Below are 26,633 nucleotides of genomic sequence, written 5' to 3' on the forward strand. Positions count from 1 at the left end.
TAAATTATTGTAGATTTTCAAATGTAAACATTATCTGACATTTCAATAAAAGGTTGTACTGATATGTTTTATGTTTTTAAAAAAAATTGTTAATACATTTGAATACAGTCCCTGACAAAAGTCTTGTTGCAATTGTACAAATTGACCTCACGTGCCGCTGAAATATATTTCTAATCAAGAGTTTTTTTTACAAGAAATGGTTAATTTTATTCCCAACAGATTTTGTAATAATGTTTCAGTGCAAAACAAAACTGTTTTCTACAAACAAAACAAACAAAATACAAACAAAAATTCTAATATTCAAAGCTTGGTAAAGCCCATTGAGTTAATTATTGCAAAGACATAAGTGTTGCCGCCTTGTCATATGAGCTTCATCTGTGACTAATAATGGATCAATTAGGTGTCAGGTGTGTATAAAAAGACCCCCAGTAGACTAGACCTTCACATCAACTGCAACTAGACCTCTGCAAACATGCCTAACATGCACCCTGAGACTAAAGTATTGATTATCAAGAGGCTGAAGACCAGATCCACTGCTGATGTGGCAGACACCTTCAATGTGTCTCAGCATCAAGTACAGAGGATAAAAAAAAGATTTGAAGACACTGGAGACGTTTTTGGTCAGGCAGACCCCACAAGACAACTGCTAGAGAGGACGGTTTGTTGGCTCGAAAATCCAAGGCCAGCCCATTTTCCACTGCAGCAGAGGTCCACAAGACCTGGTCACCTGAAGTCCCTTTGTCAACCAGAACAGTTTGTCGGATTCTGTCTCGAAATGGAGTTCATGGTCGAATCAGTGACCAGACGGCAGCACTAAACAAAAGACAACTGAAAAGCTGTGTGGCATTTGCCAAGGCCCACAGCCTGCTAAAAAGATGAACGCTGGAAAAGTGGTAGAAGGTGGATTTTTCAGATGAATCTTCTTTTGAATTACACCACAGTCACCGCAAATATTGCAGGATTGCAACAGATCTCTTTCTGTTCTGATGTTACATCCAGTATGGGGGTGTGCAAGAGATCTGCAGAGTGGAAGGCAACATAGTTTGAAATACCAAGAAATCTTAGCTACTTTTTATATTCGCAACCATAAAAGAGGCCAAATTCTGCAGCAGGATGGTGTTCCATCACATACTTCCATCTCCACATCAAAGTTCATGAACTCTGGGAGGCATGCAAGACTGCTTTCTTTGCTATTCCTGATGACGTCATCAATAAATTGTATGAATCCTTGCCAAACCGCATGGATGCAGTCCTTCAAGTTCATGGAAGTCATACAAGATATTAAAATTTGGATCTCACAGCACCGCTACTTAATTTGCTGACATATTTTTGTATTTGCTGTAAACTTTTTCAATTTCTGTATATATGACAAAATTTTTGTCTTGCCAAAATTGGAGCTTTCTGTCTTGATTAAATGATAAATCTTTTGAAACAAATTCATTTTGATGCATTAAACATCATTTGGTAGAGTTTTAGCTTTTCATATGAGCTATTTCTAACACCAATTGATTAATTAAAAGTCAGATTAATAGCGGGTGTTTCTACAAATTAGATAAGCAACAAGACTTTGTCAGGGACTGTACATTTAATGCATTATCTTTGGCATTTTCCCCACTTAATATTGCAAAGAGCATTTATAATCTGGAAAAATATCCGCTTCCATTTGGCCCTGAATTCCATTTGGATTCCAACCCTCACCTTTTATGCCCTTTACCCCAAGTTTGTGTTGTGTTCTTTTTTATTTAAAAAGATTTCCCTTAACATTCCATTAACACCAATGTTGACTAAAATTTTTGTAATTATTGAGAAAATATAGTTGAACACGATTAGGAAATATTGAACACGATTAGGAAACATTACACAGGATGAACATGAAACACCGGGCCCTTCCAGACTGGATCATGACAGTACCCTCCTTCCTAGGCACGACTGCCAGACAAAGCAGTTCATGAAGGAGGGAATGAAGTCCATACACAGAGTCTTTTGCACATGAGTGGACGATGAAATGAATGGAAAATGACTGATGACTGATCTGGTATTCCCGATGGACAAGCGGCGGTAGTCCTGCGCAGACGGCTTCAGGCCCATGTGGTACCGGCACCTTGTCCGTCATCCGCAGGTGCCCATCGCAACAGACAGTCTACACCTCGCCCCACTGAATGGTCCCTTCTCACCTTCAATGCCACCAGACATGGGACTGTGGGGCAGGCGTCTTCGACCGCCTGGAAAATCTCATTGGGCGCAAGGGTGGTAGTAGGCTAGTGGGTAAGACTCGCCTATGAACCAGAAGACCCAGGTTCAAATCCCACTTACTACCATTGTGTCCCTGAGCAAGACACTTAACCCTGAGTTGCTCCTGGGGGGGGACTGTCCCTGTAACTACTGATTGTAAGTCGCTCTGGATAAGGGCGTCTGATAAATGCTGTAAATGTAAATGCATGAAGCCAACGTTGGCCAGGGACAAGGCGGCTGGTGGCGTCCTCCCAGCAAGTCACGGCTTGGCATGGCGAGGCAAGTGATCTGAAATGATGACAAGACTTGACGATGAAGAAGGACGCATTTGCACAACGTCATGAAACAGGGGTTTTAATCTGTGATGAACAGGACAGGGAAGACATCAGGTAACAATGACCCAACGGTAAACAGACACGAACAGGGCAGACACAGGTGATAGGATTAAGAAACATTACACAGAATGAACATGAAACTCCAGACCGGATCCCTGGCCCGGAGTAACCCCTTCCGGACCGGATCATGACCAAGTCATAGTCCAAGAGTCTGTTTTAGTTCAGAAAAATGAAATAAAAATGTTTTTTAAATTATTTTCTCAGCATTTTGCCAGTCAACAGTTACAGAGCCTGTGTCTGGAGACACTCTTGTTTTAAACGTTGGTTATTGTGAGTCAAAGACGGGGGAGGGAAGTGCAGAGGCGGGACATTCGGGAAACAAGGATTTATTAATAATACTAAATAAACACAAATAAACTTCAGCACGATGGCTGTAGAGGGTAGAACAAAAACGAGCCGTGTGGCGATTGCCAGAACTCAAAACATAGAACAGAAACTCAAGTTCGTGCACCAAGTCCACGAAAATGCAGTCGCTCCCGAAGGGGCGGAAATCTCCGGCTTTTAACCGCAGTCCGGATTGGGCACAGGTGATGAGTCCAGGTGCCGTCAATCCTGACACAAAGGGGAAGCAGAGAATACCTTTACTTTAAACATTTTAAACAACCACTAAACTTGTATTAATATATACATATTATGTATGATTATGTCACAGGGGGAATTCGATGACGCACTTGCAGACATACTATGGGCGTGGGCATAAGCCGTCGTACCGGTAGAGGACGCTGGGCGAGCGGGGCAGGAGGACCGGAGGCGCCTGGCCGGCGAGGAATGAGGACATTTACATTTTACATTACATTTACATTTACAGCATTTAGCAGGCACCCTTATCCAGAGCGACTTACAATCAGTAGTTACAGGGACAGTCCCCCTGGAGCAACTTAGGGTTAAGTGTCTTGCTCAGGGACTCAATTGTAGTAAGTGGGATTTGAACCTGGGTCTTCTGGTTCATAGGCAAGTGTGTTTCCCGCTAGGCTACTACCACCCAGGACGCAATGGACACGCTGCAACGCAGCGGGGAGTGAGTTCGGGATCTTTGGGAAGGACCGGGGCAGAGGAGAACCGGAAGACGGCGGGTTTCAGGATGGTCCGGGATCTTGGACTGGACGGGAGTAGGTCTTGGGCAGCAGGAAGGTAGGGGAGCAAGGAATCCCGTCTTAACCGATGGGCCAGGTAGGTTCAAGGTCAGGGGCAGGCAGTGGTTGTAGCCAGGAAGTTCCAGTCGGGGTTCTTTTCGTGGTTTCCAGGGGATCAGGCAATTCTCGAAGTCGTGGGCAGGCGAAGGTCGTATTTCAGGAATCACAATTATCTTTCTCCCTCTCTGTCCTGTGTTTGGCTCCTTGTAATTGGTGAAAGATGCTAGATACGTTGATTCTGGGACTTCCTCGACTATAAGATAAGATAAGAGGATCCCTTATTAGTCCCACAAGTGGGATATTTACAGTTGCAGCAGAAAGTGGACAGTATAACATAAAAGCTGCAAAAAAAAGCATAGACAATATGCCAACTTTATAATATAAAAAGTTCAATGTACAAATAAATAGTCCTAGAAAAAACAGTGGATGTGAGTTGTAAAAATAAATAAATATCAGTATATACATAAAATATATTTGTGAAATTGGACATATGTACAGAATATACACATATTTTTATATATATATATGAATTGTGCATGATGCCGTCATTCGTTCACTCATACCAATAGAATGTTGTGTGTGCTGTGCTGCAGTGCATCACAATGACAGTTTCACTTTCACTCCAGAGATGAGAAAGAAAGTGCACCATAGGTGACGCTCTTTAGTGAAAGTGAAGTGATTGTCATTGTCATACATTGCAGCACAGCACACGGTGCACACAACGAAATGTATCCTCTGCTTTTAACCCATCACCTTGGCACCTCAGGATTCGAACCAGCAACCTTCTGAATAGGTTGGTGGGAAGAAGGGTGCCTAAATTAATTTATGTTCTGTAATATCTCCTATTTTAGCAATATGTTTGGTGAAGGATATGGTCAAGATTCTTTGCTTTGCATTGCTTGAAGCTTTCTGGTGGCAGGAAACTTTTTTCCACAAATGATATAGTACAAAACTGACTGAACAAACGTGACACAATGAATGTCATCCTTTAAAAAAAAAACTTGCCCAGTTACATACTTGTCATACTCACAGCATTAGCACACTTCTAACAATTATGAAAAGCTGAAGCATGAAGGTAGGTGTGTCCACTCTGGTGTAGTCTGGTACACTGTAGCAAAGCTCTAAATCAGAGATGAACTGCAGCGTGTATGAAGACATTTCCATATTCACGGGCCAGAAAACCTCAGCATTCACATAAGACCAGGTAAGGAACAATGGCCTTGTCTACATGACTTACATCATAGACATGGGGTGTGTGTGTTTTAAAATGTGAGGAACTCATGATGACAAAGTCAAGAACAGAGGAAAGATATTTTACTTTAGAACATTAGAATAAAAGTTGTGTGGAAACATATTAATGGATATGTAATTGCATACATATGTTTAATATTTATTACACCATGTGTTCAAAAACACAAACTGTTGTGAACATTTGAGTAGTCTTATATTGGCAGCAGGGGGGTAATGAAAAAATTACTCCTTATATGGCTTATCACATCACTACAAGTTCATGTTAGGTCCTCAAAGTGTCCTGATTTTTTTTTTTTTTTTTACTTAGATCATTATTTTACAAAGAAATTGTTTATTCATTATATTGAGCCACTTCAACCTTAAGATTTCATTCAAACAGAAAAGCCTCTGAGCTCCCCCTGAAGATCCCAACATTTTTTTTATTTAAACATTTTTAGCATTGGACTGTGTGTCTAAAATCAATACAATTTTTTTACGAAAAAAAAAATATTGTCTTCTCTTTCCAGCACACATACTATTACATCTTACAACTTCAGGTCTTCTGAAGGCTTCATATACACATCAGCTACTCTCCACACTCTGTGCCAACTATGGAGGAGAGTGCTGACAAGCAAGTTGCTGCGCACACAGAGGACCAGACGGGCAGAGTTGTGTACACCTACTTCCAGGGTGACATCAGCAGTATGGTGGACGCTCATTTCTCTCGTGCCCTCAACAAACCAAAGGAAAATTTTTACAGTAAATAAAGTCAAATTCTTTGAAGTCAGATTTCCTTGTTCTCTCTATATTGGTTTACAGTAGAGCTGTAGAAGGATCTGCATACAGGATGTAAATGTCCTTACAGTTCCTTACATTTTACATTTTTTCCAGCATTTAGGCATTTATCAGACACCCTTAACAGTAGGTACAGGGACAGGAGACACTGGCTAAGTGTCTTGCTCATAATTCGATGTTCCACGTTTTATCAGTGGCCCTGCAAAGGTTGAATGCAAAGCTTGAGTATTTCTCTATTTTTTTTTTTTTAGAAGACACAGAATATAGTCATTGGACCTTGCAGCCTCAATCCTGGTTGGGCACATCCTCTGGACATTCTCAGACTGGCAGAGTTGAGCAGCCTCCAACAAGTCCCTCTCTGTCTCCCACAATATGGGCTGGTAGTTTGGAACTCCCTCCTGTGATGTACCCCCCAAGACCGTCTGCTGAACTTCAGTATACAAACACATGGCTCGGCCTGCTCCAGAGCGAAGAGCCAAAGCTGAGCACAGTGGTGGTGGCTCCAACCAAAGCTGAACTCCTTCCCAGCTGGATAGCTCATGCCTCGGACATCAGTCATAATCCCGGTGTGGATTCTTCACACTATCACTATGAGAAGTTACTCGAAAGGAGATGTTGTTCAATAATGGCACATGTTTCTGTTGCAGGGGCAGAGAAGAAATATCTATACTGGAACTGAAGACTTAACTCTGGACAGAGGCCCAAAGTCTTATCAACTGTTTCCCCAGGGACCACGACACCATGAGCAAGAGCCACACAGACAGCTGGAGACAAAACATTTCACAAAATAGACCTCAGTCATTCCTGTTTCGGGGACATTAACTCACACAGTTACAGAGAAACTTGTTCTTCCAGAACAACAGGTGCTGTACAGTACATATATATATATATCATAGACCTGAAAATGAACGTAAGATGCACTTTGGTGCTGAATTCCTTCACCTGACGTACTAGAATTCCCAAATAAATATCACCAGATCTCAGTAACAATTTGTTCATGAAAAATCTTTAATGTAGGGTGAACTCAGGTTTGTCGAGAAGGGTAGCTTGGAGGGGGTGAGGAGCAAGGCTCTGTCAGCACTTTCTGGTTTTCTTGCATTCATTTCCAGGAACACAGAAGATATTTAAGTGGTATATACAATATGAATATATATACCATGAATAACATTTTTAAAAAGACAGCCCCTACCTCATGTGAGGTTAATCAAACTTGTAAAGCTGAAATAGACAGTTTTACTCTTGTAGTTTTTGTTGTTTTGCCACACTTGTTTCCTTTCATTGTTAAATTAGTCTGAAATGAATACCCTTTAGAATCAATCATCCATTCTTTTGTGTCCTTTTCTAGTTTGAGGGCTTTTCATAACGGAAAGTAGATTTTCCCCTTTCACTACAACCAAGAAAAGGCCTGATGCAGAGATAAAAATGGCAGGTGACTCATAAAAGGGAACAAAATGAGGGCATTTTTTTCTTCCCTGTGAGCACAATGTTTCTACAAAACCAGCAGACTTCACTCAATATCAAAAGAGAATACTTTTTCATTATTGTTAATTAAAAAATTAATCAAACATATTACGGTCAGTGACGAAGACAAAACTTATCTTATTACTGTCTTAAAGTGGAATTTTTTGACACCATTTATTGACACCTATAGTATTTGCAAGACTCAGTTGAACACTAAATAATGCTCATTATGTGGATCAGACAAAAATATGGACAGGTTGGTTTTGCCAAGTCAATGTCTCACTAACTTGGCTTAGGTAAGACAGGGTTTCTGTCAAAAGGTGTATGAATTTTAATTTCAACAAGATCTTCTTAATGCATCTGTACAAGGTCACCAACAGAGCCTTATCTGAGTCTGTGGCTCTGGCATGAAAATTATGACTGGGATTAAGTTATTAAAAAAAACATTTTGCTCTAAATTCATTCAACTTTTAAAGTTGATGGTTGATTCCTTTCCCCTCAAATGGAAGAATTTAAATATGTGTCTGAGCTGAAATCAAACCATGCCCACATGTCTTCACTTGTGTCTCTCAAATGGGAATAAATAGAAATGTGTGGTTTTGATCAACACTAATGCACCGTACAACATGTGGGAATTTTCAGGGGCTCTTGCCCCAAGGAGAAATAACATTGGCCTTTCCTTGAACTAGGCATGAATCATGGTTTTATGTCTTTCTGCTCGGAAGCTGAAAGTTTGGTTTAAAAAAGGAGCCTGTTGACAGGATCTTTTTTGACAGCATAGTAAATAAATTGTTCATTGTCATTATGAACTTCAAAATAACATTGCGAAACATTTTCAGATAATAATAAACGTAATGATATCCGTCAAGGGTTTACATGAAGGCTGGAGATGAATATTCACATTACAGCATAAATATAATTTAAATAATAAATGATTATTTATTAATGCAACAAATACATACATACATGTAATTAATTAATAGTGTAAGTTTTTCTTGAAGCACTTTTTTTTTTTTATTATTTATGCAGTGGTAGGGTAGTGGGTGCTGGAGTCCATCCTGGGACAATTGCCACAGAGCAGTGTCCAGCTGAGACTGGGAAAGGACAATTACATAAAAATTATCATCACAATAATGATGTTGTCTGCACATACAAAGAACAAAGATTTCAGAAATGGTTCATTCACTTGTATTTGCTTGGCTTCTGCCAATGAATTGCAGCTTCTGCATCTCCAGATCTGGGGTTATCCCCCTGTGTGTTTTTTGAGTGAAACAAAATACATGATTTTCTGCTTCCTACACCTTGACCTGGATTTTTTTTTGTAGTATTCTACAGAAGTGACTCAGATCCGATGTGCACTCTGCTTTTTTTTTGTGAACTTCTTGTGAGAAGTCCTTTCACAATAGGGGGCAACAGAGAGGTTGGCCATGTACAATATGGGGTTCTTTTTCATCACATCTACTCTTTTGTGGATGGAACATACTCAGGAACTTTAGGAATATAGTCAGATATTGTTAGTTTATTAGGTATTTAAAATTTACTGAAGATCTTTTTCAGTCATCTTTAGTATGTTCCATCCCTGATAGAATTCTTAATGTTTACGACAAGGAAAGCAAAGGAAAGTCTCACACTTTCGCACAAAATTAGAAAAATTGTGATAATGAGGTCAAAGCCCAAAGAGAGAAATTATCGGAGTAACCCCTACTGGACCAGATCATGACACCTCCCCTGTTTCATGCACACATTGTCTTTATGTGTGTGTGGGGACTAAGTGTGCAACAGAAATGTTCTAAATCTAAACACCTAAACACCTAAACCTAAATTTGGGATCCTTCTTGTAGGACCAAGCCAGTGTACTCCCAAAGTTCATGAAAACTAAATATATCTGTTTGATATACACTGACACTGTGCAAAAGGACCGTACACAACGACAACACTGCGGCTGCTCATTTTTACCTCCAACACAGAGAAGAGTCTTGATGAATGCTTTCCTGGTACCTTGAGAGATTCAAGCAGTGCTGGAGGATCTGAGAGATCGAGGTGCAGAGCGAAGAGTGATGAGAGATCTGAGGTAGGATACTGTTGACCCATCCTTGGCCTTTAGGACAAGTATCAGTATTTTGAATAATATTCAGGCAACTACACGAAGCCCGTGGTGGGAGCTAGGCAATGTGGCAGAATTTGACCAGCCAGAGGAGTGAAAGAGATTGGAAATGTGAGATGAGTTGGAGAGGGAATTGTCCATGGTTTGGTGCAGTGACAAAAGGAAAAATTGGAGAATCAACCAGGGAGATTTTAATATCCTGTTATGGGGAGGAATCAGAAGGGAATAGCTGTTCAGGTTTGCTGGGGTTGAGTTTCAGATGATGTGCTGATATGTGGTCTCTACAAAATGCGACTTTGTTAAGAAATCAACCTTCCTTCAGTCTGATTTTCACTTATTCACACGTTCCTCTTCATAGCAGAACAAGTTTGTGAATGTGGGTGTGAGACGAATAAAATGTTTTACATGCATCTGATAGCATCTGATGCATTTGATAGCATCTTTTTCTACGGAAGGACAGCAGCGTTTCACAGATGAGCCAAAAACAAACTGGTTAAATTTCAACTCAACAGCAGGTAACAAAGCAAGTAAACCCTACTTCAGACATGGTTTTATATATGTATGTGTGCACATATGGCTCACGAAAGGCCCAAAGATCATATGAGGTTGCAATTTAAAATAAACCCCCACCCACACATGTGCTCGCATGCAAACTGCATCTGATGACTACATTCACACGTTGGGACCTCATCTTAAAAGACTTGCCGTGCTAGGAAGTAGCTCTCAGACTACCTCCTAGGGCTCATGAGACAGGCTGCTCAGATGTGCATGGGTGGAACTGGCTAACGCATCTCTTCTCACTCTCCATCTCATCACCCGGCTCTACCATGATAAACACCTTCCACACCAGCCTGCCACCACCTCCTGTGCCCCCTCGGCTGGGCCACCGTCGGTCAGAACCTCGGCAGAACTCCCCCCTGGTCTGGTTTTTGTCAGTGGTGCTGGTTCTCCACATGATTGTCACATTACTTGGATTCATCTACCTGTTTCAGAGAAGCAACCAGGGCAACCAGGTATGTCTTCGTCTTAGCTACTGTGCACTAAAATTTCAACCTAATATAGAGAACACATTGAACAACTTCAAACCAAATTTCACAACATTTATTTAACATTCAGTACATTTGTGTATCTGGAGAGGACTATGGCTGTCAATATAAACCCAAAACCCAAAGAAGAACCCTAACCCTAAGCTCGAACCTTCTTTGGCACCTTGTTGAATGAAATCTTTTTTGTGTGTGCTTTCACTGGGGGTTAGCCATTGTTCAAAAGGGACATGCAGAACCACATGAACTGCGTTGTGCAATGGAGAGACTTTACTGGCTGTAAATGAATATGAACATTTCTCTAAAAAGTAATTCATATTTAGTTTTGTTTTTTGTTCAATATTTGGAAAGGTCAATCAACACAATAAAATGTGGCTGTGCATACAAGCTGAACTGCATACAAAATCCTATGAGGAAAATATAGATTGTCTGTTTGTATTTTTGTGAGCAGTTCATTTTTGCAATACTTGCTAGTTCCATGAGGAATGAATTTACTTTAAATAATACTTCATAGTTATTTTAAATGAAAAACAAATCATACTTAATACTAATAGTAATTAACATTTTTTGCCTGTATTCTCTACCTTAGATCTCACAACTTGAAGCTAGAGGTATGTGTTGTGCTCCAATGCAGCTCCCTTAAAATGTTAATGCTACTAATCTGTTTACATGAAATTCCATCCCTGACATTTTTTTACTTTTAAACTTGCAGCTGACAAGCTGAGTAGTGAAAGACTACATCAACCACTAGCTCATATGTCGCTGAAGAACAACAATCCAACATGCACAGGTATGTACAGCCTCCGCTTCTGCTGTGGCCAATAGGTTTATCTCAACTTCTATTAATATGATGCAAATTATCAAATTTTTAATAGACGTGAAGAGATTTTGTAAAACAATTACAGTGATGAAGTCATTTTTTCCGTCTTCCCTGTTAAAACAATAGTTGAGGACAAGGTGCCATGTGTCCTGGTGTGGAACAATGACCACTCCGTGCGGGTGAACGTGGACACCGAAGGCCCCAGCAGATTGAAGATCAAGCAGACTGGCTACTACTACGTCTACTCTCAGGTCACCTTTTCCAAAAGGGACGTCAAAACATCGCCTCAGAACAGCATAATCAAGTCCACTGACCAAAGCCTAAGGGAAACACATAATAAGAAAGATGAAGTCCTGCTGGATTCCTACTGTTCTGTAGGCTACACTAGCCAGTGCAGTGCCTTCCAAGGAGGAATTTTCAAACTGGAGCAAGACGAGGAACTCTACGTCAGAGTCACAAATCTGACCTGGGTTAGCCCTGACTGGAACTCCACCTTTTTCGGATTATACAAATTGCCAAATGATCTATAAGGAAACTATGTGGAAGACAGGGAGAAACTCCATTCCAATTATAAAGGTTAAACTGAGAAAAACAGGTAAAAAACAACAACAACAGGTGCACTACAGGTGAAGAGTTACCATCATTTTCATCTTTGAAATATTTTTGGAACTATTTCACCCAGTTGAAATTGTGCATTCCCCAAAGTAGTGCTCTTTTATGCAAAAAAAAACCAAGAAAAAAAAAAAACAAGATGGACGTTACGTGACCCACATGGGACTTTCGAACCTTTGAGGTCAGGTTAGGCTGCCCAAAAGCTCCTGTGCTAAATTTGGTGAGCAGCTTGCATGTTATAGTTGTTAGTTTCATTTTCTGAAACTTAGTAGTACAGTGGTCAAAAGAGCTGTTCATTTTGACATTTGAGTAGTTGTAACACAATTCCTTCTAAACAGTGCCAAGCTGTCCTTTATCTATGTGTGTCCTTTTAATGTATCTGTCAGTCTTTAATAATTTATTGTGGTTAAACTTTACTTTACAGGGTCTTGTTACAGTGTATACATGGTATTACATTTTCATGTTACAGTGGTACAGATACATGTAACAGGGCCGCAGTATTATAAAGTTTAACTTTTGCTGTATTTATTAGGATGTTCACTTTTTGTAATGTAATTTTTTTCATAATATTAAACTATCAACTGAGGGTTATGTTATCGCAAAATAAAGTAATCAATAATGATTTTTCAGAGACAACACGGAAAAGCTGGTGCCATGTGAAAGAAGCCCTTGGGCTATATGAAGAGGAGTTGCCGAGCATCTTATATACAGACATGTGGTCCCGTGGTTAGCCACTTGCAGCAGACCCCAGAAAGTACAACATCAGATCGATTGGAACCACAATAGAAAAGCTGCTCTTTTTGACCACAGTACCATCAAAAAAAAAAAAAAGCCATGGAATATATTGTTTTGTGCTACACTGTATTGCAGTGTAATTGTCCTGCATTAGTTCTATGTTCTGTTTTTTTTTTTTTTTAAAACAATCTGAATCATCTCATAAAAATATTTCACCAATTCCAGGGCTGGTTTCAGCAGCTCTCCATCCTGGATGGCGGAAAGAGTGACAGTTTTTTCTTTGACAAGCCACTCTCTGTTCTTCAGGGGTTGCGCGGTAACACTGCTTACAGGAAGAAGATTCACCACACCCCAACACACACACACTTTCCACTGTCATTGACTCGCGCTACAACGAATGAGTCAGTCACCTCGGCAAAGCGGAGCCTGCATGCACTTTCCATGAAGGAAGAAGAGAGAAGGGCTGTTCCGCCCTCGCTTTTCATGACACAACGGGGGCGTAATGTCAGCTGCCCGCCCCACCCCACCCCTGGAATAACACAGGTGCGGTTGGTGATCTGGCGTATTGGTGCATCACTTGGTCACGAGCCACAATGCTGCACACTTACATTCAGTATGAAATACTATTTACATAAGGAGATCAACATATAACATGCAGTTATGTTATTAGTCAGTGCTCATAATCATAATTAGGACTCTACAAATAACCTTTGTTTTTGTCGTCGTTTTATTAAAACAAATTCTTGGATGATATAAAGCAATTTAACACAGACAACAGAAACCATAGGTAATACCAAACGTATGTAAGAGAATTGCATAGAACAACGTTGCAAAGTAATTGCATGTTGTGGTCTCAAAAGAAAAAAATGAAATTAATCCCCCAAATCTACACACATTCAAACAATACATAAGGCTAGAAAGAAAGCATGCAGAACTGGAGTGTTAACAAATACAATCCAGCCACACAAGTGGCTCCACACACATTATTGCCCAAAAATACACAGTGCTACGTAACAGTTGTTTTGTCTGTACAAGCAGAGAAGCTCAATGAAGGCAATTAAAAAAATGAAATAAAATTCAACCAGCAATGTAAAGGTTCTCACAGTGGATACAGGTGCCACCCTGCTGCCGAGTGACGTCCTCATCACTCAGTGCACAATTTTAACAGTCAACTTGTTCAGTAGGTGCACAGTAATGCTAAAATTATTCAAAATAGCAGTACAGATACGGTCATGGCTCTTTTGTTTTTGGAGGTGGAGGCACTTTGTCCCGACGATTCGATAAAAAAAAAAAAAGTGCCACTATTATTTACTCCCTACGGTAAACTTGAAGACTACATATTATGAGCACTAAGAGCCAATAGGACGCGTGAGAAATGAACACATGCGGACAAGAAAGAGTGGGCATGCTAGTTAAAGCTGAATCTAGGGATGTGTAACTGTAGGTGTTCCACGCAGCCAGAACTTTCTAGAAACGTTCTCCTCGATTTCATTTCTGATGTTGTGGAAGACATTCTGTGAGACACTGGCAAACGTGTCCCAAGTATAAATCTGATTATCTTAAAGGCATCCAAAATTTCCGCACATATTGAATGAAGGGTGAATTAAAAACAAGACAAAAAAAAAAAAAAACCAGGACCAGAGTATGTACAACATGTTCTACATGCAACAAGTTGATGAAACGAAAAATAAATACTCTATTCTAGTCTCAGAATATTAAAGCTCTAAATGCTTGCTTTGCTAATTTTCAGTAAGAAAGTATATTGCTATCATTGTCACAATAAATATTTATATATTGGATTTGTACATATGATATACACATTAAATATGTATGTATATTTATTAGTATTTATGGGCTATAATATTACTATGACAATGATGAACATCCCTGATAGCCTTAGACTACATAAGGGTGCAGATCAGAGACAGCAAGAGTAACTCCTATCTGGTACATATTATAGAAATACTGTACATCATGCAAATACTCGCCAACATCTCACTCCACAGATCCATTTTTTGGAATAATCAATTGACAAGATTGAGTCTTACTCAATTTTAAGATGGCCAGAGTCATCTAATACATAAAATGTGCAAAAAAAATAAAATGTTCAGGGAGGCCTTAAAAACTCAGAAGACGTAAAAATTGAAATAAAAAAAGAATATTGTATGTCTGCACGTACAAGAAGACATTACACAGAAGACTGCTTTTTCCCCCCTCTCAATGCACAGTGCACAGTAATGACATTTCAGTCTTGGTTCAACTTTCGGACATAAGCCTTTCATAAAAGTACTTCAGTCAAGCATTACAGAGAGAAAAATTACAATTGGTCAGACTCTTTAAGCACATACAGCCCACAAAGACATTGCACTTCAATTTCTCTCATAACTGAATTATGCTGTACATCACGAATGATGTTTGTAGAAGTGGGGAAAAAAGCGATCAGTGCAGGTCTAACAACCGTGCCCCCGCTAGTAAAGAAATTCAGAACGGTACCTCTTTTCTTGACGGACAGCACACACAAAAAAAGCACAAAACAATCAAAAAACAAACCAAAAATATGCATGCTCGTGAACACAGGTTACATGAAGGGTACGGAGGAATTGCAGAGTCTTCCTTAATGACTGGTTTCTTCCCAGGAGCAGTCGTTCTTCTGTTTGGCCAGTTTGCGGACCACTCTTTCCAGCTCTTTCCGTGACTTCTGTTCCTCCTCCAGACACTGCTTCATCCACTTATTCTCCTGTGGTCGGGACACACAACACAACAAGTCATCCTCTTTTCAGCGTGATTATGTTCTCATGGCCACCCGGTGAACACTTGAATAGAAATGTGAAATGAATGTAGGACCCTCACCTTTTTAAGCTCATGAACCTCATCCTTCAACGCGTAGACTGCATCAACCAGGCTTCTGCAACAGGCAGGTGAAGTAACACTAAACATCATAACAAAATTAATAACCTTGTGAAAACCCCCTCATTTCTTGCCTATAACTAAACATAACGAAAGCAAGACTAGGCACCATGCTAATTTTACTACATAAAAAACTGATTGATTCGTTGCAGCCTAGCATGTTGCCTGGTCTTCAGTTCCAAACATACTTTTCTTCCATGACAGTCTGTCCATTACTCTTCATCTCCTCCACAATGATCTTCTCTTCTTCTGGCAGGAGGACCTGAGGGATACACTCTTTCCGAACGGCTACAAGGAAAACAAAAAAAAACACAGACAAACAGTGAGAGACTGTTGTCAACCACTTAGCGATTATGATGGAGGATGAGCCATGAGCTGCCAAAGCAGATGTTATGGTTACCTGTGGTGGTCTGGTGCATGCTGGCTCCGGTGCAGTAGGCCTCAATCACCTTCAGAATCTGAGCATCTTCCTCCAAGGCAGCTGTGCCTTTTAAATTATACAAATAGAAAATAAATATGTCATACAGTAAGACTCATATGTCCCAATGATGTTCATAGATTTCAGTTCAGCATTTAACACTATAATCCCACAACAGCTCACACAAAAACTGATCCAGCTGGGGCTCAACACCTCACTGTATAACTGGCTGTTGGACACAAGCAGTACGGGTTGGCAGTAACACATCCAGCACCATCATTCTAAACACAGGGGCTCCTCAGGGGTGTGTGCTGAGCCCCCTTCTCTTCACTCTGCTGACCCACAACTGCACTCCGTCACACTGCTCCAACCTCTTCATCAAGTTTGCGGATGACACGACTGTGGTGGGACTCATTAATAACAGGGATGAGTCCAACTACAGAAGCGAGGTGAGCCGCCTGGCTACGTGGTGCGGAGACAACAATCTCTCTCTGAATGTGGAGAAGACGAAATAGATTGTTGTTGACTTCAGGAGAGTGAACACTCAGCATGCTCCTCTGACCATCAACGGTGCATCTGTGGAGAGAGTGAGCAGCACCAAGTTCCTGGGTGTGCACATCACTGAGGATCTCTCCTGGACAAATAACACCACTGCATTGGCCAAGAAAGCACAGCAGCGTCTCTACTTCCTCCGCAAACTAAGAGCACCAGCCCCCATCATGTACACATTCTACTGAGGAACCATCGAGAGCATCCTGTCTAGCTGCATCACTGTGTGGTTTGGAGCCTGCAATGTGTCCTGCCATAAAACTCTCCAACGCATAGTCAGAGCAGCTGAGAGAATCATCGGTGTCCCTCTCCCCTCCCTCCAAGACAGCACACGTCTCACAAAAAAAGCCCTCTGCATAGCAGCCGATCCCACCCACCCAATGCAAACCTTCTTCAGCCTGCTGCCATCAGGGAGGAGACTGCAGAGTCTCCAGGCCAGGACCAGCAGACTGAAGGACAGCTTCACCAATCAGGCTGTCAGGAAGCTTAACTCTCTCCCGGCTCTGCCCCCACTCCCCTCTTCTGCCCCACAAACCTTTTGAATTCTAACACACACACACACACACACACACACACACACACACAAACTGACCTGCACCAGTCACTCTGTGCAGCATTGGTCTGCCAACTACCTCACACTACTCATAGTCAGTTACAAGACTGCTCTGACACTTTTTACACTTTAAAAGCTCTGTTGCACTACATTGTTTACATGGTTTGCAGTCTCCACCATGTGCCCTTATTTGTATAGTGTTTTTAAATGTTATATATTATGCTTATTTTTATACCTTTGTATTTAATGTTACTGTTTGTATTTAATGTTACTGTTTGTATTTTAATGTTACTGTTTGTATTTTAATGTTACTTGTAAGCACCATGGGTCTGAGAGTAACGCAATTTCAATTCTCTGTATGTCCTGTACATGTGGCAGAATTGACAATAAAGCTGACTTTGACTTTGACTTGAGTACAGGCCAAAAGTTCGGACACACCTTCTCATTTAATGTTTTTTTTCTTTATTTTCATGACCATTTACATTAGTAGATTCTCACTCATTGCATCAAAACTTTGAATAAACACATGTGGAGTTATGTACTTAACAAAAAAAGGTGAAATAACTGAAAACATGTTTTATATTCTAGTTTCTTCAAAATAGCCGCCCTTTGCTCTGATTACTGCTTTGCACACTCTCGATGAGCTTCAAGAGGTCGTCACCTGAAATGGTTTTCCAACAGTCTTGAAGGAGTTCCCAGAGGTGTTTAGCACTTGTTGGCCCCTTTGCCTTCACTCCAGCTCACCCCAAACCATCTTGATCTGGTTCAGGTCTGGTGACTGTGGAGGCCAGGTCATCTGCCGCAGCACTCCATCACTCTCCTTCTTGGTCAAATAGCCCTTACACAGGTGTGGAGGTGTGGTTGGGCTCATTTTCCTGTTGGGAAGTAAATGATCGTCCAACTAAACACAACCCGGATGGGATAGCATGTCGCTGCAGGATGCTGTGGGAGCCATGCTGGTTCAGTGTGCCTTCAATTTTTAATAAATCCCCAACAGTGTCACCAGCAATACACCCCCACACCATCACACCTCCTCCTCCATGCTTCACAGTGGGAACCAGGCATGTGGAATCAATCCGTTCACCTTTTCTGTGTCTCACAAAGACACGGCGGTTGGAACCAAAGATCTCAAACTTGGACTCATCAGACCAAATCACAGATTTTCACTGGTTTAATGTCCATTCCTTGTGTTTCTTGGCCCAAACGAATCTCTTCTGCTTGTTGCCTCCAATAGGGCTGTCAGCTGTATAGTAACCTGACCTCTGCAGAACACAACTGATGGTCCCGACCCCATTGATAAAGCAAGAAATTCCACTAATTAACCCTGATAAGGCACAGCTGTGAAGTGAAAACCATTTCAGGTGAAGACTTCTTGAAGCTCATCGAGAGAATGCCAAGAGTGTGTAAAGCAGTAATCAGAGCAAAGGGCGGCTATTTTGAAGAAACTAGTATATAAAACATGTTTTCAGTTATTTCACTTTTTTTGTTAAGTACACAACTCCACATGTGTTCATTCATAATTTTGATGCCTTCAGTCTACCAATGTAAATGGTCATGAAAATACATTGAATGAGAAGGTGTGTCCAAACTTTTGGCCTGTACTTATATATTTTTACTGGAGCTACAGGGCAAAAGCTTTCAAAAGTGCTGATGTTGCACCCTGCAGGTGACTCAGTCCAGGACTGGCGTGATGACTTAAGTGATTTATACTTTAAAGGCTCCATCCATGACACACTGTGAGGAACCATGACACACTGAAGCAGCAACACTTACTTTTTCGGAGTAAGAATTCATCATCAGATGGTTTCCTTTCAGTTTTCCTCTTAGGCAGAAACTTCTTGATTGGTCTGGGGCTTTTACTTGAGTCCTGTGGAAAAAAAAAAAAGATTTCTCAGCGTTGATCAAACAGTTTATAACGGGGAGAGCGTCAGCAAGCACAGTGACCGAGCACAAAAACCACGGAGCTGAAGACAAACAAAGATGGACATCCAGACGCTTCCAACTGAAATTTTGAAGCTGATGTCCTTAACAGATGCTTTACTGAACTGCAGGTAGAAAGAATTCAGCAGCTTCTAAATGTGAAACCTGCATGAGGTGAAAGGTTACAATGCAAACGATGGAAGAAACAAGAGTCACTGATGCTTAAAGATGCTTTTAATTCTTATAAATCTTAATTTATCCTTGGTGCAGAATTACAGCCACTTTGAGCCAGTCCAACAATGAGATTTCCCCTGTTTCGGAGTAGCTTTATGAGCTCATGCTAATGAGGAGAAGACAGCCAGGACGAGGAGAACGGCCTATAGAAGTAAGCAGGCATTTGTGGAAATGACGTCGCAAACAGGAAGTTGTCTTGCCGTTTTTCTTTTATCAACCCACTGGTTTACGTGTTTCACGTGACAGAAGAAAAAAAAATACATTTGTGCCCATTTTAACATCCAATCATAGCGCAACTGAAATGCTTTGCATATTTACATTACATTTGCAGCATTTATCATTTGCACCCTTATCCAGAGCGACTTACAATCAGTAGTTACAGGGACAGCAATGGAGCAATTTAGGGTTAAGTGTCTTGCTCAGGGACACAATGGTAGTAAGTGGGATTCGAACCCGGGTCTTCTGGTTCATAGGCGAGCGTGTTACCCACTAGGCTACTACCCCATTTGGAAGCCATGACGGGTGGTGGAGATATTGTTTTAGGGGAGGGGCGGGAAATTCTCTGGGTGGAAAAAGCATGTCAAACAGGAGATAACTTTTCCCCTTATATAATAATGATTATTTATTTTAATATATTTCAATACTACAAATATGAAACACTGCCTGTCTTAACAGATTTATCCAATCTGCAGAAAATGCCACAATGTCAATCACTGGGGAAAAAAATTAATAAATGATCACAAACAAAACTAAAAGACGATTTAAAAAGTGAGGTGGGTTGGGGGCTCAGTTCCAGGTGGTGGATTTGTGTTTCCTGTGTCCCCTGTGTGTGCGTCTCACTTGCATAATTGGTTTATATGATTATTTGATTAAGGGATAATAACCATAGTTGTGTGTTCACTGTTAAACAACACCAATGAAAAAGCTAATGGTGTGATACATTATTCATTTCAACAGAACATGAATTATCCAGTAAGAATAAACCCAGATTTCTCTGTGAACTATAATCTGGGGCCCAGCACGTATGAAGTTAAACACACACACATTAACATAGGTCTTGAACATGATGCAAATACCATGATTACTCAATTTGGTGGATTTGAATTCATGCGTACAGCTCAGTGTAGGTGTGTGCACATGCGAAAGCGAGCAAGCGCACACACAGACCACAGACACACATGTGCGCACACACACACATACCACAATAACTTGCACAAAGAAAACACATATCAGCACATTAATGAGAATTAAATTCCCAGTGTCTTCATTCCTCGCTCCCCTCCCTTCCCTTCTGTTTCTCGGTAAGATAAGGTTGGACTGTGGTTGTGAATTCAGGCAAAATGCAAAGCGGCCCTGATAGAAAAAGAGAACAGTGGGCCAGGTGAGAAAACAGGAAGGCAGCTTTTTTTTGCCCAGGGAGAAGAAATGGCATGCGACAATGAGCACTTGCCAAGCATGGGACCGCGCACACACACACACACACACACACACACACAATCACAAACAATAACTCTAATTTCTACCCTTACCTTCAGAATATAAGACATCCTCTACAGACGTCAGAAAGGAGGGAGAGAGGAGAAAGAGAAGATATTCGTGCATGAGAATAAAATGAGATGAAGAAGACATGGTTGAATTACAGAGCACCAAAGAAAAAGCCATCCCATAAGTCAAACTGACGGGTTTGCATTGTGTTATATATATGTGTGTGTGTGTGTGTGTGTGTGTGTGTGTGTGTGTGTGTGTGTGTGTGTATGAGAGAGAGATGCATGCATTTTCAAAAGAATGCACATCCACCCTGGAAAAAAAGCTAAAGACAATATTAAGAATATGTTTAAATAATGGGAAAAACATTCATTTTAATTTATTAGGAATGAAAAAATAAAACATAACCTTTGGTACAGCAGATCCCACCAGTATACATGAATCAGTTTCCTGTATTAATCAGAGTTCATTACTGTGGTACTGTGGTGGAGTTGTGGTAAAAGGTGGATAAGTAAAACTACACCATAATAGACTCTAATATCTTAATTTTAATTATGATAATGATAACAGAATGACTGATGTCAATACTCAGTATAAACATGGTATAGAATATGAACTCTGAATATAGTATACTTCACAGCAGCAAGTGATTTCCTGAGTGATGTGCCACGGGCAACGTTTTTCAGTGGCACAGAATTTAAATGTCAGCAGTGTCAAACATTCACCAATCATGTTCAGAAGTGGAGAAAAAAGGACAGCATAGTACACAGTGCACTGCACACTGCATGTGGTGATGACCCACATCAACAAACCGAGACAAAAACTCGAGGCAAAGCCACAGCTACCTAAATCAGGTATGTTACCGGTCACGCAAAAAAAAATAAAAAATCACATTACTCAAACCCGTATCAGTCACTTGCCCACCCAGACGGAGGAAAAGAAAGAAAGAAAAAAAAAGAACTCAAGCCTGCACCGCTCAGCAAACAAGACAACAAGGTCTTGCATACACAATATGCAGGGCTGTGTGAAAACCTACTCGGTGTGAATCATGAGCAGACAACCACAGTGGTCATTTGCAAGAACTGTACCAAAAAAAAAAAAAAAACGCCATTGTTTCACGTCCTGTGGGCAGTTCCTGCGCTCTCAGGACCACCATCGATTAGTCAGCTATGAAACTTGCTCCCACTCATTTTTCCACGGGGGGGGGCTGCCTCTTACCTCCTTGTAACCCAGGGCCGCTGACGGTTTCAGTGGGGGTGCGGGTCTCAGGCAACTCAGAGACCATGGTTTTGTGAATCTGGGGGGCTCCAGTGCTCCACGGAGTGAGGGAACGGGAGCGCTAAAGCTCTGGGTGTGGCCTGGGTGCACTGGGGTCCCTACTGATTGTTTCCCATCCACATTCTAAAAGCAGAAAATGATTAAATAAATGAATGAATGATTCTAGATAAAACTTTATATAAAAACCATATATAGTGCATTATTCCAAAATGAATTAAATTCATTTTTTCCTATTCTAAACTCAACACCCTATAATGACAATGTGAAAGCCTTTGCTCAATAATGTCTATGCCTTTACCAGCAATTACAGTCTTTTTGAACATGATGCCACAAGCTTGGCACACTTTACTTTACTTTACTTTACTTTATTTGGCAGACGCTTTTATCCAAAGCGACTTACAATGGGAAGACACCAGCAATTCTCGTTCGATTTCTATAGAATATCAAGTATACAAACTAAGAGCCCTGATAAGGCTTAGACTTGGCACACTTAACCTTGGGCCAGTTTCACCCATTCCTCTTTGCAGCACCTCTCAAGCTCCATCAGGCTGGATGGGAAGTGTCGGTGCACAGCCATTTTAAAATCTCTCCAGAGATGTTCAATCAAATTCCCATGGACAACTGAGTTTAAGTGGTCGACCAGCTCTAGGAAGAGTCCTGGTGATTTAGAACTTCTTTCACTTATGGATGATTATTAACTGAATATGGAATATTCAATCCACTGTGCTTATTGGGACCTTCAAAGCAGCAGAAACTTTTCTGTAACCTTCCCCAGATTTGTGCTTTGAGACACTCCTGTCTACAGACAATTCCTTTGACTATATGCTTGGTTTGTGCTCTGACATGAACTGTGGGTCCTTATATAGAAGGTGTCTGTATTTCCAAATTATGTCGATTTTTTTTTCCACCGGTGGACTCCAATTAAGCTGCACAAACATCTCAAAGGATGATCAGGGAAAACAGGAGGCATCTGAGCTCAATTTTGAGCTTGTGAATACTTATGTACATGTGCTTTCTCAGTATTTTTTATTTTTAATAAATTTGCCAAAAACCTCAAGTAAACCTTTTTCAAATTGTAATTATGGAGTGTTGTGTGTAGAAATACTTTCTGGATGCACTGCATGATTCTAGAGAACATAGCAGGGATTTCATATGATCAATGTTGCTAGGTGACTCAACATCAGACATGTAAGACCATGTAACAATCTGGTTACCTTGACGATGGTTCCAACTGGACTTCCTCCCTTGCTAAAGACGAGCAGGTGCTCCAGCCACTCCTGCAGCTCTTGCTGACTGCTGCAGAACACAGTAACGCGATCAATCGCACCCCCTGCGAGGTAAAAAGAACCACCCGGAACTTAAGCATCTACTCTGTGGCAAGGAGTCCCAAACATACAAATGATCCAAATTCATCCAAATAAGGTCTACAGAGTATGCATATGATAACTGGGCACAGTAAAATAAAGACTAGTAATAAGTCAATTATAACTAGAAACGGGAGTTATAGCCACGCAGGTTGGGTTCATGCACTCATAGCACATGTGCTAATACCTAGCAGGGGTCACAAACCCAGGTCCTGGAGGGCACCCACACCGCCTGATTCCAGTTTGAATCGCCCACCAGTACCTGACCTCGGGTGATCGGGTGCCCCACTTTGCATTCTACTGCACAGCATTTCAGTCATATTGACATAAACTTCCAATGTTTTCATTTGCAATTATTGTTTCCCCTCCCCCCCCCCCCCCCCCCCCCCCCCCCCCCCAAAAATAAAATGGGCTGTGGTGACCAACATCTCCTCTACAAAAGCCCATTTGCATGTGTGTGAAAGACCTGTGGACAGGCTGTGACAGATGATAGTTTACCGTATTACATTAGGCTCTAGAATGTTCATTTGCTCTATTATGTTATGTATTTATGTGTCACCTTTAGTGCACATAAATATGATTCTGGCATTTGTCCATTTGAATCCCTGAGTAACAGTGTGCTTTAAACGTCTATCTGGGATTCTTCTCTGCTGGTAAGGTAGGACTGGTTTTAAATACCTTTTAGCTTCAGCTTAGTTGATCGCTTTATCATGTGCTACTACTAAATCTAATGGTAATTGTTGTTGTTGCTGTTATTATTCGAGCTTAACGCTAGACAATTAGTATTCTCAAGTGCTTAAGCAACTTGTGACTTCTTGTCACTGATTAAAGTGAGAATTGGGAGGCGGGGTTTAGGCTCATAAATTTAAGGTTGATTCGCAACAACCATCACCACCTGAGTAGATGTGATCTCAACTCACTCTCTACCTCATCAGTTGCTTCGCATACCCTCTAGCTTCTTCGCAATTCTGACTCCTTCTCCTCTTTACCACTTGAATCAGCCACAGACACTCTTATCTCATCACTCGCTTCATCAGTTGACCTCCTCTGTCCGCTATCCTCCAAACCCAAGAGGACCTCTCCTCCTACTCCTTGGTTCTCAAATGCAAAATGTAGCAATCATTGGGTGCTACAAGCAGCAGAAAGGAAATGGAGGAAATCACAACTAGACTATGACCTATCAACATATTGCAATTCGACATCAAGGATGCCTGCAAATTACACAGCATATTTTCCTCTCTGCTCAAACCACCAACTCATCTAGCTCAATACTCAATAATTGTAGTGGACTTTGCCAGTGGTCCCCTAATGATATATCTGAAAACTCTTTCCAAAATTCAGCCGTGGTGCAGAATTATAGCCACTTTTGGCCAGTGACAGTACGATTTCCTCAGGACACTGTTTCGGTGTGTGTAGCTTTAAATGACAATATGTTAAAGAGAGGCGGGACGAGGAGGAGAGTAACACACTCGCCTGTGAAGCAGAAGACCCAGGTTCGAATCCCGCTAACTGCCATTGTGTCCCTGAGCAAGACACTTAACACTTAATATGTTAAAGAGAGGCGGAACGAGGAGGACCCTAAGTTGCTCCAGGGGGGGACTGTCCCTGTAGTCCCTAAGTTGCTCTGGATAAGGGCGTCTGATAAGGGCGTCTGATAAATGCTGCAAATGTAAATGTGTCATCAACACTTCCTGTTTGCCGCAAACAGGAATTCGTGTCGGCATTTTTCTAGAATAAAATTTTATGAACCCTCTGGTCTCACATGACAGAACTAATTTTTACATCCAATCACAGAGCAACTGCAATGCTTTGCACGTTTTCAAGACATGACCATCAGTGGAGTTTTTTAGGTAAGGAGTGGGAAATTATGATGACATAAGGGAAGACATTCCAGATCCAACCGCCTGAGCTGCCGCTCTCTGAACAGCAAAGCAGAACCACCGCCATTCCCTCTGATATCTCCAATTACAGACTGGTCTCTCGCCTACCTTTTCTTTCAAAAATCCTAGAACTTAGCATCGTTAATCAGCTCTCTATCTACCTTACCCAGAACAACCACAAATTAATCTGGTTTCAAAACCACTCACTCCACAGAGACTGGTCTTATGGCCGTTATAGAGAAATGACATGCTGCCAGACAAGCAAAAATGTCATCAGTGTTAGATCTTTCGGCAAAGTCGACCGCAAAACTCTCCTGACCATCCTCAGGGGTCTGGGAATTGGTGACTCAGCATGGCAGTGGGTTGCTTCCTATCTGGAGGATAGATCTTACCAATTGACATGGAAGTCACAAACACTCAACTGGTGTCCCTCAGGGCTCAGTACTTTGCACTCTCCTGTTCTGTCTTTACAACAAATCTCTAGGTAAGGTTACATCTTCCCATGGGTTATTCCTCCCCACAACTCTTCTCACATTTCCAACGTCTCTCGTTCATGCAGATTCCTTCTCTACAACATTAGGAGGATTCGTCCATTTTTTTTAACTCCGGCTACTCAGATACTTGTCCAGTCTCTGGTCATCTCCAAACTGGACTACTGTAACTCACTTCTGGTTGGTCTTCCTCTTAGCACTAATCAACCTCTTCAGCAGACTTGTTTTCAACCTTCACAAATTCTTCCAACCACTCCATTGCCAAGTTCCTTCCACTGGTTTCCTGTAGCTGCCTGAATCAGATTCAAAACACTGATGTTTGCCTACAAAGCCAAGGAAGGGTCACAGCCTCCTACATCAGATCTTTCATCACTCCCTGCTCTGCACCTCAAGCTCTTCCAGCACTACTCGACTGGTACCACCATCTCTCAAGGTACTAAGAAAGCATTCATATAGACTATTCTCTGTCTTGGCTCCTAGGTGGTGGAATGAACTTCCACTAGATGTCCGAACAGTGGAGTCACCTAGTGGAAGACCTTCCTGTTTAGAAAGTATTTGGACTAAAAGTGCTCTCACAGACACCTTCTATATTGTTTTGTTCTGAGTTCTGGGTCCTGGTGAAGGAATATTTAAAGCACTTATGTAAGTCACTCTGGATAAGAGTGTCTGCCAATTGCTGTAAATTTAAATGTGCAATGTAACATGACTAAGCAGTAGTGGATGGGTTAAATGCAGTGGTGGTAACAAAGCAGACTATGCAGCAGAACAGAAGTGAGGTGAATCATGAGGTCAACCACTGCCCAGTAAGAAATGAGCAAGAGGCGCCGCTTGCTCCCTACTTGACAGAATACCTGCAACTAAGTGTTTCAAAAGAGAACCTTACAAACCTGTGATCTCAAAGGCATACTGGTTACTCTCCACATCCTCTATCTGCTTGGTTACTGTAGTCCCGGTCAGTGATAACCGGCTCTGTGAAGTAGAAAGAAGACAGAAA

The 26,633-nt window shown here is 41.3% G+C and overlaps 3 protein-coding genes across 6 annotated transcripts in view; 2 read left to right on the forward strand and 1 right to left on the reverse strand.

The window, feature by feature from the left end:
- Window positions 1–4,739: 4,739 nt before the first annotated feature.
- vgll1 (vestigial like family member 1) lies at window positions 4,740–6,966 on the forward strand. The gene is made up of 4 exons (XM_028960762.1): window positions 4,740–4,964; window positions 5,518–5,749; window positions 6,037–6,351; window positions 6,433–6,966. The coding sequence occupies exons 2-4, from the start codon at window positions 5,602–5,604 to the stop codon at window positions 6,462–6,464; spliced, it is 495 nt and encodes a 164-aa protein (XP_028816595.1). The 5' UTR covers window positions 4,740–4,964; window positions 5,518–5,601; the 3' UTR covers window positions 6,465–6,966.
- A 3,124-nt stretch (window positions 6,967–10,090) lies between these two features.
- On the forward strand, window positions 10,091–12,245 carry cd40lg (CD40 ligand). The gene is made up of 4 exons (XM_028960643.1): window positions 10,091–10,363; window positions 10,983–11,004; window positions 11,106–11,183; window positions 11,340–12,245. Exons 1-4 carry the CDS (start codon window positions 10,178–10,180, stop codon window positions 11,741–11,743), a joined length of 690 nt encoding a protein of 229 aa, XP_028816476.1. The 5' UTR covers window positions 10,091–10,177; the 3' UTR covers window positions 11,744–12,245.
- A 1,023-nt stretch (window positions 12,246–13,268) lies between these two features.
- Window positions 13,269–26,633, reverse strand: part of arhgef6 (Rac/Cdc42 guanine nucleotide exchange factor (GEF) 6) — a 31,413-nt gene continuing 18,048 nt past the window's right edge. The window contains exons 14-22 of one of the 4 annotated variants that reach the window (XM_028960026.1): window positions 26,527–26,608; window positions 23,119–23,234; window positions 21,845–22,027; window positions 20,671–20,691; window positions 18,761–18,854; window positions 15,868–15,954; window positions 15,656–15,755; window positions 15,411–15,465; window positions 13,269–15,297 (exon numbers count right to left, since the gene is read on the reverse strand). In XM_028960026.1, the coding sequence (XP_028815859.1) occupies window positions 15,175–15,297; window positions 15,411–15,465; window positions 15,656–15,755; window positions 15,868–15,954; window positions 18,761–18,854; window positions 20,671–20,691; window positions 21,845–22,027; window positions 23,119–23,234; window positions 26,527–26,608 (861 nt within the window). In that variant the 3' untranslated portion in view covers window positions 13,269–15,174. Of the gene's footprint in view, window positions 15,298–15,410; window positions 15,490–15,655; window positions 15,756–15,867; window positions 15,955–18,760; window positions 18,855–20,670; window positions 20,692–21,844; window positions 22,028–23,118; window positions 23,235–26,526; window positions 26,609–26,633 lie in introns of all 4 variants that reach the window. The other 3 variants (XM_028960024.1, XM_028960025.1, XM_028960028.1) reach the window with 3 other exon arrangements.

This window comes from Denticeps clupeoides, chromosome 18, assembly GCF_900700375.1.
Source record: "Denticeps clupeoides chromosome 18, fDenClu1.1, whole genome shotgun sequence".
In the NCBI taxonomy this organism is placed as follows: domain Eukaryota; kingdom Metazoa; phylum Chordata; class Actinopteri; order Clupeiformes; family Denticipitidae; genus Denticeps; species Denticeps clupeoides.

Bases quoted from the DNA above. Each gene is read 5' to 3' on its own strand.
- cd40lg (XM_028960643.1), top strand. From the start codon at position 10,178: ATGATAAACACCTTCCACACCAGCCTGCCACCACCTCCTGTGCCCCCT. The intron at 10,364-10,982 runs GTATGTCTTCGT...TCTCTACCTTAG, and splicing joins GAAGCAACCAGGGCAACCAG to ATCTCACAACTTGAAGCTAG. The intron at 11,184-11,339 runs GTATGTACAGCC...TTAAAACAATAG, and splicing joins CAACAATCCAACATGCACAG to TTGAGGACAAGGTGCCATGT.
- vgll1 (XM_028960762.1), top strand. From the start codon at position 5,602: ATGGAGGAGAGTGCTGACAAGCAAGTTGCTGCGCACACAGAGGACCAG. The intron at 5,750-6,036 runs GTAAATAAAGTC...TTTTTTTTTTAG, and splicing joins ACCAAAGGAAAATTTTTACA to AAGACACAGAATATAGTCAT. The intron at 6,352-6,432 runs GTGTGGATTCTT...TTTCTGTTGCAG, and splicing joins GGACATCAGTCATAATCCCG to GGGCAGAGAAGAAATATCTA.